We start from the raw sequence: 12,077 nt of genomic DNA, 5'->3' as shown, positions 1-12,077 counted from the left end.
CGGCACGAGTACAAACATCGTCAACATGGAGCAGACTCGAGGTCATTTTGGTCACTCACATCATGGCCACCACCACCATCATGATACAACATACTTGACGAGTTCCGACAAGAATGACGCCGGTGTCCGTATCACGCGAGTAGGACTCTTTGTCAACCTTGGCATGGCCATTGCTAAGGGCATCGGCGGCTACGTCTTCAACTCCAAAGCGTATGTGCCAGTCCAATGTGCTTTTCACGTCCATCTCTGACATGCCGTTTTCGCAGGTTATCCGCCGACGCCATACACTCCCTTACAGATCTCATATCCGATTTCACCACCCTCGCAACCGTCTCGTACTCGTTAAGATCCCCTACAACTAGATTCCCTACCGGCTATGGCAAGATCGAGTCTCTAGGCGCACTTGGAGTGTCGGGTATCCTGCTTTCAGGAGGAATAATGATTGGCCTACAAGCAATCATGGCTCTCACACAACAGTTCTTCCCGGATATTGCCCATATACTCTCTCACCTTGGCATTTTCGGCCACGGCCATAGTCACAGCCACAGCCATGGAGTCGAAGGCATGGGTGTCAATATCAACGCAGCATGGCTGGCAGCCGGCAGCATCATAATTAAAGAGTGGTTATACCGAGCGACTATGAAAATCGCAAAGGAGAAACGCAGCAGTGTTCTGGCGAGCAATGCATACCACCACCGTGTCGACAGTCTGACTGCTGTTGTTGCTTTGGCCACCATCACCGCCAGTCACTTTTTCAGCAACGCCGCATGGCTCGATCCTGTCGGTGGTCTGATTATTTCAGGCATGATCGTGCAAGCTGGATACGGAAACACAAAAGCTGCACTCCTGGAGCTGGCTGATGTATCTATCGAGGACGACATCAAGCATAATATCGAGACCGCTGCATCGCAAGCCTTGGGAGATCTGAAATTACCTACCGAGTCGGCACCCCAGGTCCAGGGCATCAAAAGTGGCCAAAACTACCTGATCGAGATTGCCGTCACCGTACCCTCGACATGGACACTGGAGCAAATGACACAAGCCGAAAACAGCATTCGTGAAAAGGTGTCTTCGGCAGCCCAAGGCATCAAGCGTGTTTCGATCCGCTTCACCAGCTCTGAGAACACCGCCGATGCTTTCGCAAACGAATTTGTTGCTTCTAAGGATCAGACGCATGAGCATGAACACGAACACAGCCATGATGACGGGCATAGCCACAGCCACGAGCTTGCACAGGAAGCCTCCAAGTCAGGACTGAACAAGAGAAAGTGATACACGATCTTCAACCAGCGTCTTCCAACCAGACGACGAAAGATGATATATGATGCGGCACATGTGTGTTGAACACACCATATCTTGCTGCCAAAGCTCCTAATCGCACTATATCTGCATCTGACCCCACATTGATGCGAGGTTATCATCCATCTGCAGGGCGAAATTTTGGAGCCGCACAAAACGGGTAGTCGGCTCAGGGCATCACAGTCACAAAGCAGGGCATCACAGTGGATGACCCAAAGCATTGTCAAGGAGAGCATGTATGGGAAATGTTTTATAGAATACAGCGAACCTCTTACATATACTTTTTGGAAAACGATTTGAGCGAACAAACGATGATTTCATATCAGATAAGGCTCAAGAGAATAACAAGCGGCACTGATTGGGAAGGTGACATGAAGATTTGACTGTATGAATGGTTGATTTTTATTGTGAAGACAATTTAATGATCGTCTATGACTTGCGCCCTGTATCTCACAGGCTGAGCCGCTTAGGGGTCTCTCGCTTTAACGCGGCTTTATAGTGCGTGCGGCGCAGTCTACATACACGAGCCTTTGTGGCTTGCAAATTCATGCGGCTCCAGGCTGCAGGATCGAAAAAGTGGGTGTGAGCTCGTATCATGCTGTTGGCGGGTCATGTCAGTGACATCCCGGCGTTGCCGATATTGGTAGTGACATTCTGGGGTTATTCCCATTTTGCGATAATGAGAACTCATGCCTTGATCAGATGCGGCACGGATCGCCGAACCCCAACGTCTTCTGGGGGGATCCTGCGAGATGCGAGGTATAGATGGCCTTCGCCTGCTTTTGGGCGTGCGGCCCATATCCAATTCGGTGGTGACGCAAACGCCGGAGTGAGGAGGTGATAAATCTGGCATTGATAGGAATGCTCAGGTTGGTTCCGACTCGCTGGCGGCCTCGAGTTGGTAGCCTTCACATCTCTGGACAAGACTGACATAGTAGTCGACCAGAACCTCTGGCCTAGGTACGATGCGCCATTGAACCTTTTCCAAGAACTCCATCTCTAGAGTTGCAAGTTCGCTGACACTGATACCACCGATTCTCGCGTAAGTAGGGTTCGTCCAGAAACTATCACTCAGACCCTTTGCAGCAACAGTGGCAGCCGTGATAAGGAAGCGATGGACAGTGAGGGAACTGATGGTAAAAGAAGGATAAAGTGAGCACAAGCGGTCGATGTAGTAGACAACAGAAAGAAGGATTGGTGGCGAGAGAGTAGCGTGCTGAATGAGACGCTGCAGATAGTCATGACATGAAATGCCAGGTGGGGCTCTGTGTGATGTGTTAGCGCGCGTTTGCGTATGGATGTCGAATCGAAAGGATACCTAGAATGAAACCTCGTCAGGCGGCCAGTCAAGGGGATTGGGTCGTTAAGGCGAATCAGTTCCATGAGCATGTTACTGATCAAGTAACCCAGATCCTTTACGTCGCATGTCTCATATCTGAGAGGCATGATTTTGATGTTGGACCCCATCTTGACATTGGATTCGGGCTGAGTGCGAGGCTTTTTGGTGAGCGAAGGGGATGCAGATGGGTCGGGGGCTGATGAAGTGGTCGTGTCTGAGTTGACGGGACGTTCAGGAATAGTTGTCTCTTGAGCGTGGTTTAATGATGGAGTGGAGGGAGATGAGCCTCTGCGTTTGCTGCCAGCAAGTTTGTTGGCGGTTGGGGGATAGCCTTCGGGAGTGTACTGGGTGGCAGCATCGACTGTCATGGGTTTCTGAACAGGGGTGCGGGCATAGGAAGAATTGGGGTGCAAGGCGGGTGACGAGGTGGGAGGCAATCGTGAGGCAGGACTTTTGGGCGAGGGTCGAGGATAACGTGCGTAGAAGGAGGCACTGGGCGAGTGAGAAGCCAGGGCCGACATTTACGGAAAGGTCGACAGCTTATGGACGTTGTTGTGGTTGGAATTGCTTTGTGTTTTGCAGGCACTGCGACGATGCGCGGGCGTGGCGCATAATTAGGCAGGAGGGCGGGTGCGGGAGGGCAGAGAGGAGGCCGAAAGGCAAGAGCGAAGGCAAAGAGCAGAGAGCGTCTCTTTTGACGGGCGAGCGAATTGGGCAGGCGTGAGCAAAGTCTTTTTTGCGTGCAGAATGCGATGTTTCAAAACGTTCTTGTTTAGTCTGCGGTGTTTCGACGACGGCCAACCTCTGAAAGCCTCCACGTGCACAAGCCGGTCCCGGAGGAGACTTTGAGTAGCGTCGGCCCGCACGTCATTTGGATCCTCCGTCAAATGCTGGCGTCGGTCTTGTAGCCGAACAACCAAAGGACCAGTCGCGTCACTCGTGCTCGTCGTACTTGCTCGCGCCGTCAGCCATCGATTACCGGGTGCTGGTCACTGGGCACTGGTCCTTGAATCTGCTCTCTCTCGGCGTCTGCTACCATGGTGCAGCCTCCGTCGCTGGCTGCTCTCCACGAGCTCAAGACGTCGATCCAACTATCGCCCGACCAGCGATTGTCCCTCTTGCGCATCATCAAGAACGACATTGTTGGCCACGGCCAGCGCAAGAAGCTTGTAGTTCGTCATGGCCTGCTTGACTGCCTGGCCCAACTTCTGGCTACTTCGCCCGGTACCGACGTCCAACTGCAGACAACCTTGATCGTTGCCAGCCTCGCCGACGAGGGCTCTGCTTTTGTCGCTCCCATCCTCCATAGCAATCTGCTGCAATCCATAGCTCTATATCTCTCTCCGCCTTCCTCTTCGTCAACCAGCCTTGTCACCGCCTCTCTGCGCGCTCTCAACGCTCTCGCCGTCTCGTGGACTTCCTCGCCCAACCCAGACCCGATATTTGTCTCTCACGTCTTGAACAAGAACACCCTCGCTTCTTTTTTGAAGATCCTCCGTCATCCTCTACCTACTTCAAACGAACAACAGCATATTGCTTTGGTCTCGACCCTGATCGCAACTTGTTATACTCATTGCACTCAGCTGCGTTCGGCTCTGGTCCATCATGGCATTCTCGATGCCCTTGCATCAAATCTCGCCAGCTTTGCGCTCGTCTACAACATAAATCCACAATCCAGCCATAATAAACTCGATATCGCCGCTCTTCTCAATGCCGTCTCAACTATCATTCGCGACTCGACCTATCGAGCCCACCGTCTCATCTTCTCTGATGATTTGAGGCGCATCTTCAGCCATGCATCAGACTCCACCCACTCAGATTCTCTCCAGACCCCTGCTTTGAGCCACCACAAACACCCCAAGCCCAGTAATGTCGTCCAGGTCGATACTCTACTCCCCAAAGTCATGGTCCCTCTGCAAAAGTCCCTCGCCTTTGGCCACCATGCTTTGAACAACTCTAGACTCTTCTCGGACCACGCCGCCACCAACATCTCCGTAGACTCACCTCTCTGCGTCTGGCTCATGTACCTTGCTCGCTCACAGCAAGATCCTTGCTGTCGTCTGGCCGCTCTTCGCCTTTTGGCCATCCTCAACGATGCACTCGATGCTGACATTGACGCCCCCCGTTACGACACACTTACCAGATCAAGAGAAAGAGAAAGACAAATGGCTTTGTTTGCGATTCCCATTGCTGTCAAGCTTGTTCAAGATTCACTAGATACTATCTTTGGCCAGGAGCTGTCTATCGTCAAAGAAGACGCCTGTGCTGTTCTAGCCCATCTGATTGAGAACAGCACTGAGCTTCAGCAAGCCGCCCTTGATGCTGGCGCCGTCAAACATGTCTCACAACTACTCAAAAAGTCCTTTGACCCTATTACTCTTGCCCGCCCAATGTGGTCGGCAGACTCTCAAGCTCTAGACTCGCAACTGCCCCCGACCCCATCCGCTACCCTTGGGCCCGATGGCCTTGCGCCGGAAGTTATGCATGCTATGAAATGTAGAGCAGGTGCATTAGAGGCCCTTGCCGCTATTGCCGAGAAAGAAGATGTCAACCGCAAGGCAGTCATTGATAGTGGCATCATCTCTAATCTTATTGACTCACTTGTACCTGTCAGCGCCTTTGACTCCTCGATTCTGCCCTCCAAGAACGGGAACACAGTACCAGTCTTGCTCGCCGCCTGCCATGCTGCTACAGCCTTGTCAAGGTCTGTCAGCCTCTTGCGCACAGCTCTCATCGACGCTGGTATAACAAAACCTGTATATAACCTCTTGACGTTCCCAGACCTCGAGGTTCAGATCGCTGCTACCAATGTCACCTGTGATCTGGTGCTCGAGTTCAGTCCAATGCGTCAGGTAAGAATTCCTACTCATCCCTCTGTTGGTCATATATGCTAAGTCCGCAGGATCTCGTCACCGCTGGCATCGTCACAGTACTGTGTGAGCAGGCGAAGCGATCTAACTCGAAGTTGCGCCAAGCCTCGCTATGGGCTTTGAAACATCTTGTCCTCAACTCTCCAAAAGACCTGAAGATAGAATGTCTCGAACAACTAGGCACAGGTTGGCTAGTCCAGGCAGTGAATGGAACATCTGAACCGGGAACCTCTGTGGCTCTGGGTAGTATTAACGCTGCAGGTGAACAGGTCGATCTGCTAAATGCCTCCAGCACACCCGTGGTCGATATGGACTGGACCGAGCAGGAAGATGATGATGCTGACGATGATGACGAGGACGGTGAAGTATTGATGGACCAAAACGGTACACGCTATCAATCCAGCGGGCTCAGGTCGACGCTGGACACTACCAACTATAAAACGCATCTACGATTACTGCGTAAGAATGAACATGACCCTGGAGTGCAGGCAAAACATGACGATATGTTGGTCCAAGAACAAGCACTAGATTTCATCAGGAATTTGATCAATGGCGATGACAATGTCGCCATGATCGAGCATCTCAACAGTGTCTTGGGTGCAGATCGGCTGTTCGAAATGCTCCACAATAAACTTCGACCTGTTGTGTTCCGGCCTAACTCGCCGCTTCACGCTCACAGCCACACCGTGTTTGCATCTGAATCGCAACAATCGAACACTGTGTGGCAGCCACCGGAACTGATCAATGCTGCTCTGGGTGTTATCATCCATGTGGCTGGAGGATCGTCCAAACATCGCCAACAATTGATAGCACAAACGCCTCTGTTGACCGCCTGGCTACCACATTTCTCTCACGCAGACCGTCGTATTCGTGTAGCGTCTGTCTGGGCCATTATCAACTTGACCTGGGTCGATAGTGCTGCCGACAGAGAAGACGCCAAAGCGAGAGCTCGTATCTTAGCATCGTTCGGCATAGATGAGAAGATACGGGCTTTGGCAGAAGATGTTGATGCTGATACACGAGAAAGAGTCAAGACAGCCGTAAGGCAGATCGATGAACTGTTGGAAGGCGGTCGATATCGATGACTACTTGATTTGACCTGAGAGTCATCAAGCACGAGAAACACGAAAACATCTTGCACATACGTTACCAATGAGATGTACTATACTGTATGCCATATCATTGCTCTCTAGAGCACCACCCGTCAATGCAGCTAATACTGTACATCCTTCCGTTTTACCTACACAGATCCATGGTGCTTCTTATTAAACTCGTCTACCATTTTCCTTGCAGCAGTCACTATGTTCACAGCGCCGGGAGAGTCCGAATGGCAACACAGTGAGACCTCATGATCACCTATGGGCAAGTTGACCTCCTCTCCAGTGACTGCAATGACAGACGAGTTTTCCAACTGTGACTTTATGTGCGCTGCTGTCTCCTCTTGCGTCCATGCCCTGGATCATGGCGTTAGCTGAATATACTGAAGAACTATTTACCATTGGAGCTTACTTCTTCTTGCGGTCGATGACCAACGTGCCGTCTTTTGAGTACTTCACATCTCCATACAGCTCGGCAACAAATGGCAAACCGAGCTCCTTTGCAACTTCCTCGTGGAGAGTACCGGCAAGACCAAAGACAGGTGTGCCTTTGGGAACACCAGAGTAGACCGCTCGGCACACCTCACGATCCCTATACATCATGCCATAGAGTACACCGTGAGGCTTGACATGATGCAGAGGCAACCCTTCGACGTCTAGAAAGGCCTTCAAGGCACCCACTTGGTAGATGACCATTGCAGTCAACTCTTCGGGCGACATCTTGATCTCTCTTCTGCCAAAGCCTTGGATATCCGGAAGGCCAGGATGAGCTCCGATCTTGATGTTGTGCTGCTTGCATAGCTTGACTGTGTTGGCCATGATCAGCGGGTCGCCAGCATGAAATCCACAGGCGATGTTGGCATGATCGATCAGAGGAATCAGCTCCTCGTCTGGGCCGCACTTGAAGTTGCCGTATCCCTCGCCGAGATCAACGTTGATATGTACTTTCTTGCTGACTGGAGGCATGTTGTAGTGTTTTACTTGTAAGAAGGAGTGATCAAGAATCGAATGTGTTGATCGGGCAGGAAGTTGATCGGATGAGTGGAAGGACGGATGGCAGGACCTTCCTTCTCATTTGTCCCCAATTATTCATGTCCAGGTCATCACGGCCTTAGCGAGGTGGAGTTGACTTGGAGTGTTATCATTGATCGACACTTACCCCAACACCGAAGACCCCTCATCGGTCAGCCACATTTGGTCAGCCGGCGACAAGGATATGACCTTGATGACTATATAAGTGTTTGGCCATCTCGAGTGCCGATATGGCTATCCTCCGAGATACAACAATATGGAAAAGCTCAAGACACTACTGATTGCCAATCGAGGAGAAATCGCTGTTCGTCACCCTGTCCACCCCCACCATCCCGCGATGGCTTGGCGAGGAGAGATGAAGCAATTATCTAACGTGAACATATCTTCTAGGTCCGCATCGCCAGGACGGCGAAAGCTCTCGGTATTCGTACCATCTCAATCTATTCAGCGGCAGATGCGGCATCGGCTCACGTCACGGCCGCCGACGAGGCTGTCTTGCTCTCCGGCAATGACTCAAACGTATACACTGATGGCGAGAATATTATCGCTATAGCCAAGCAGAAAGGCGTCGATGCGATTATTCCTGGATATGGCTTTCTCTCCGAGAATGCCGAGTTCGCTAGACAGGTCGCAGATGCTGGAATTGCTTGGGTAGGTCCGAGTCCGGAAGCAATCGAAGCATTTGGCGTGAAGCACGTAGCACGAGATTTAGCTGAGAAGGCCGGCGTGCCAATCGTACCTGGTACCAAAGGTCTTGTGGGAAGTGCTGAAGATGCTGTTCAAGCATCTGAAAAGCTTGGATTTCCAGTCATGCTAAAGGCTACAGGAGGAGGAGGTGGCATGGGACTAGTGACTTGTTACAATGTTGACGAGGTTCGCTCCGGCTTTGACAAAGTGCAGTCTCGAGGCAAGACACTTTTCAAGAACTCAGGCTTGTTCATCGAGAAGTATTATGCAGCTTCTCGTCATATCGAAGTTCAGGTTTTTGGTAATGGCCAAGGGTCAGCGATCCATTTCGGTGAGAGGGAGTGTTCCATTCAACGTCGTCACCAGAAGGTCATTGAAGAATGTCCCAGCCCGTTTGTCGAGAAACATCATGACTTGAGAAAGAAGCTAGGCGATGCGGCTGTCAGTCTTGCAGAATCGATCAAATACGGCTCTGCCGGTACAGTGGAATACCTAGTTGACGACGAGTCGGGAGATTACTTCTTCTTGGAGATGAACACAAGACTACAAGTGGAACACGGCATCACCGAACTCTGCTATGGCATTGATCTGGTCGAGCTCATGCTCCGACAGGCTGACGCTCAACTCAAGGGTCAAGGTGGATTAGAAGCAGACCTCTTGAAGCAGATGCAACCCTCGTCGCCAAAAGGCTCCGCCATCGAAGCTAGAGTCTACGCAGAGAATCCTCTGCGTGACTTTGCACCTTCTCCCGGTCTACTACAGTCTGTTTCTTGGCCAGAACAACAGAACGACCAGATTCGCATCGATACCTGGGTATTCACAGGAGCTACTATCACACCAAACTACGATCCACTGATAGCCAAAGTCATGCTCCACGGTTCGTCCAGGAACGAGGCTGTCGCAGGCATGCAAAAGCTTCTTTCGTCGTCCAAGATTTGTGGTCCCCCAACTAACCTCGACTTCCTCGAAGAGATTGTACGTGATGATAGATTCAAGGCTGGAAACACCCTGACGAACTTCTTGGACACGTTCGAGTTCCGCCCTGCTGCGATCGATGTCATATCAGCAGGCGCATACACTCTTATACAAGACCTTCCAGCCAGGCCAACTGTAGGCAAAGGAATTCCTCATTCTGGTGCGATGGATTCGGTTGCCTTTTCACTTGCAAACATACTCGCGGGAAACAACACAACTACGGAAGCTCTGGAGATCACTCTCAGTGGTCCCGAGCTACGTTTCGTACGTCCGGCAGTGGTCGCCCTGACAGGTGCCCCAATGGACGCTCAATTAGATGGGCAGCCATTCTCAATGTGGCAGCGATGCCATATCAAGGCAGGACAAAAACTCAGAATTGGGAAGACAACAGGCTCCGGCTGTAGGGCTTATCTCGCTGTATATGGAGGCTTTCCCACGGTGGCTGAGTACTTTGGATCGAAGTCAACTTCCCCAATCGTGGCGATCGGTGGTTATCAAGGACGTCAGCTCGCACCTGGAGACCTACTGGCTATCATTGATGACATTCCTGAATCTATTTCGAGTTCGAATGCCAGCTTACCGAAAGATCTGGTACCTGTCTACACTAGCGAGTGGGAAATCATGGCCATGGTAGGACCACACGACGTTGGATACCTCCTTCCCGAAGACATCGATATGATATACACGACTACGTGGAAGGTCTCACATAACGCCAGCCGTAGTGCTATCAGATTGATTGGACCCGTACCCAAGTGGGCCCGTAAGGATGGCGGCGAAGGTGGCGCCCACCCTTCGAATTTAGTCGAGTACGGCTATCCCGTTGGTGCGTTGAATTGGACAGGAGACGACCCCTGCCTCTTCCCAGTGGATTGCCCAAATTTTGGTGGCTTTGTCTCCAGCACGACCGTCATTCGAGCAGAGTGGTGGAAACTGGGTCAGCTGAAGTCAGGAGACACTTTGAAGTATAAGAGAGTGTCCTTGGAAGAAGCACTGTCACTGCGGAAGCAGAACGACCAGTTTATCGAATCGATCGAGAATGCTGTAAAACATTGCAGCGGGTTCGAAGGCGTCAAACCTCTCAACTCCACTTTCAATCCTTCGGGCGACTTCGGTAAGGCTGTTATCTGGGAAAGATCCCAGCAGGGCCATCAACCTCAAGTCAGATACCGCCAAGGTGGTGACGATCATATCATTGTCGAGTATGGCAACGAAGAGTTTGATCTGAACCATCGCTGCAGAACGACAGCGCTTGAAAAAGCCATCCGATCATCAAATCCTGAATGGCTCAATAACACTGTATCTTGCTGTACGAGTGTCACCCTCTTCTATAATGGTCTGAAGATCGAAAGACAGAAGTTGATAGCACATCTCCAAGGCCTGGAAGATGAGTTGGGCGATCTAAGCGCTGTCAAGGTGCCTTGCCGAAAGTTCCGCCTTCCACTCTCATTCGAGTCCAAAGCGCAAGAGGAAGCGACGAAGAGATACATGGAGACGCAGCGGCCACACGCGCCGTACCTTCCTAGCAATTTTGATTTCGTCGCCAAGAACAACGCTTTCACATCAGACCATCTACGAGACATTTTCCTCACTGGCCAATTTATGGCTGTCGTGGTCGGTTTCTACGCAGGTAACACGGTGTCATTGCCAATCGATCCTCGTCAGCGAATGTCTTGTCCTAAGGCAAACCCAAGTAGAGTGTTTACGCCTGAAGGCACCGTCAGTTGGGGTGGATCCTGCATGTCAATTTATCCTGTTGATAGTCCTGGTGGCTACCAGATGACTGGTCGCACGATCCCTATCTTCGATGCACTCGGTTGGAAGAACGGATTCTCTCCTTCACGTCCCTACTTGTTCCAAGACTTCGACATCTTGACGTACTACCGAGTTAGCGAGGAAGAGCTGGATGTTTTGCTTGCAGACTTCCGCAGTGGTCGATACAAGTTTGAGTGGGAGGACATTGAATTCGACATGGCTGAACACAACAAGCTGTTGGCGGACACGGCCAAGGAAGTTGAGCGTATTCGTGCTGAACAAGCAATCGCTCAAGCTGAGATGACGAAAGCAGAGAACGAGAGCTTGACCAAGTGGCGAGAAGAGAAGGCAAAGAACAAAGTGGATGACAGCACAATCGAGTCCATGTTGGCTGGTGAGTATCTCATATTCCTCGATTCAAAGCGCAACGAGCTAACGGCAAACAGATCCCAAATATACAACCATAGATTCTCCTGTCGCAGCGAATGTCTGGAAGATCATGGTTGAGGAGAAGCAGGCCATCAAGCCGAACCAGACTATAGCCATTCTCGAGGCGATGAAGCTAGAGATTGCAGTGAATGCCCCAACTGATCAGAGAGGCGCAAAGGTCGAGAGATTGCTGGTTGCTCCGGGAGAGACTGTCAACGCCGGTGCACACATAGCATTGCTGAAGTTTGATGATTAAAGACTCAATCCGAGTTCCATATGCAGGCATTGGAATCTAAGTTATTTGTTCACGATAGCTGTCGATACAGTTGTAGAAGGAAGTCGCCATCTAAGAGCAATGCAAGAACTGCAAGCTTCACAGTCATCATGCCCCTGAGCCATACCTCGGATTTGTGAGGTAGTCAGGCAGCGACAAATATAGTTTGACTTGTCCGGTCGCAGGAGCGAAGGATGCGCCACATTTACTTGTTTAGTCAGGTGCTACGAACGGCTTATCGTCAGCTTCGAACCTGCCGTAAGCACTGCGGATATAATATACAAGCCGAGAACCCCGCGATTGTACTTGTATTATAGATGACC

The 12,077-nt window shown here is 51.1% G+C and overlaps 5 protein-coding genes across 5 annotated transcripts; 3 read left to right on the top strand and 2 right to left on the bottom strand.

Annotated features, from left to right (window-relative positions):
* Positions 1–25: 25 nt before the first annotated feature.
* Positions 26–1,272, top strand: M437DRAFT_53577 (uncharacterized protein; the record flags this gene model as incomplete). Its single annotated transcript, XM_041022548.1, has 2 exons — positions 26–210; positions 267–1,272. The coding sequence occupies 2 exons, from the start codon at positions 26–28 to the stop codon at positions 1,270–1,272; spliced, it is 1,191 nt and encodes a 396-aa protein (XP_040877726.1).
* Positions 1,273–2,164: 892 nt separating this feature from the next.
* Positions 2,165–2,766, bottom strand: M437DRAFT_53893 (cyclin-domain-containing protein; the record flags this gene model as incomplete). The annotated part of the gene is made up of 2 exons (XM_041022601.1): positions 2,165–2,564; positions 2,618–2,766. 2 exons carry the CDS (start codon positions 2,764–2,766, stop codon positions 2,165–2,167), a joined length of 549 nt encoding a protein of 182 aa, XP_040877725.1.
* A 909-nt stretch (positions 2,767–3,675) lies between these two features.
* On the top strand, positions 3,676–6,593 carry M437DRAFT_53561 (ARM repeat-containing protein; the record flags this gene model as incomplete). The annotated part of the gene is made up of 4 exons (XM_041022544.1): positions 3,676–5,490; positions 5,541–5,810; positions 5,865–6,194; positions 6,237–6,593. 4 exons carry the CDS (start codon positions 3,676–3,678, stop codon positions 6,591–6,593), a joined length of 2,772 nt encoding a protein of 923 aa, XP_040877724.1.
* Positions 6,594–6,748: 155 nt separating this feature from the next.
* Positions 6,749–7,571, bottom strand: M437DRAFT_77066 (LamB/YcsF; the record flags this gene model as incomplete). The annotated part of the gene is made up of 2 exons (XM_041026736.1): positions 6,749–6,962; positions 7,018–7,571. The coding sequence occupies 2 exons, from the start codon at positions 7,569–7,571 to the stop codon at positions 6,749–6,751; spliced, it is 768 nt and encodes a 255-aa protein (XP_040877723.1).
* A 322-nt stretch (positions 7,572–7,893) lies between these two features.
* On the top strand, positions 7,894–11,736 carry M437DRAFT_67874 (uncharacterized protein; the record flags this gene model as incomplete). The annotated part of the gene is made up of 3 exons (XM_041025011.1): positions 7,894–7,941; positions 8,028–11,445; positions 11,498–11,736. 3 exons carry the CDS (start codon positions 7,894–7,896, stop codon positions 11,734–11,736), a joined length of 3,705 nt encoding a protein of 1,234 aa, XP_040877722.1.
* Positions 11,737–12,077: the final 341 nt, after the last annotated feature.

This window comes from Aureobasidium melanogenum, assembly GCF_000721775.1.
Source record: "Aureobasidium melanogenum CBS 110374 unplaced genomic scaffold scaffold_18, whole genome shotgun sequence".
Taxonomy (NCBI): Eukaryota; Fungi; Ascomycota; class Dothideomycetes; order Dothideales; family Saccotheciaceae; genus Aureobasidium; species Aureobasidium melanogenum.
Note: the sequence above shows the minus strand (reverse complement) of the source record. Positions and strands in the feature narration are given on the sequence as shown.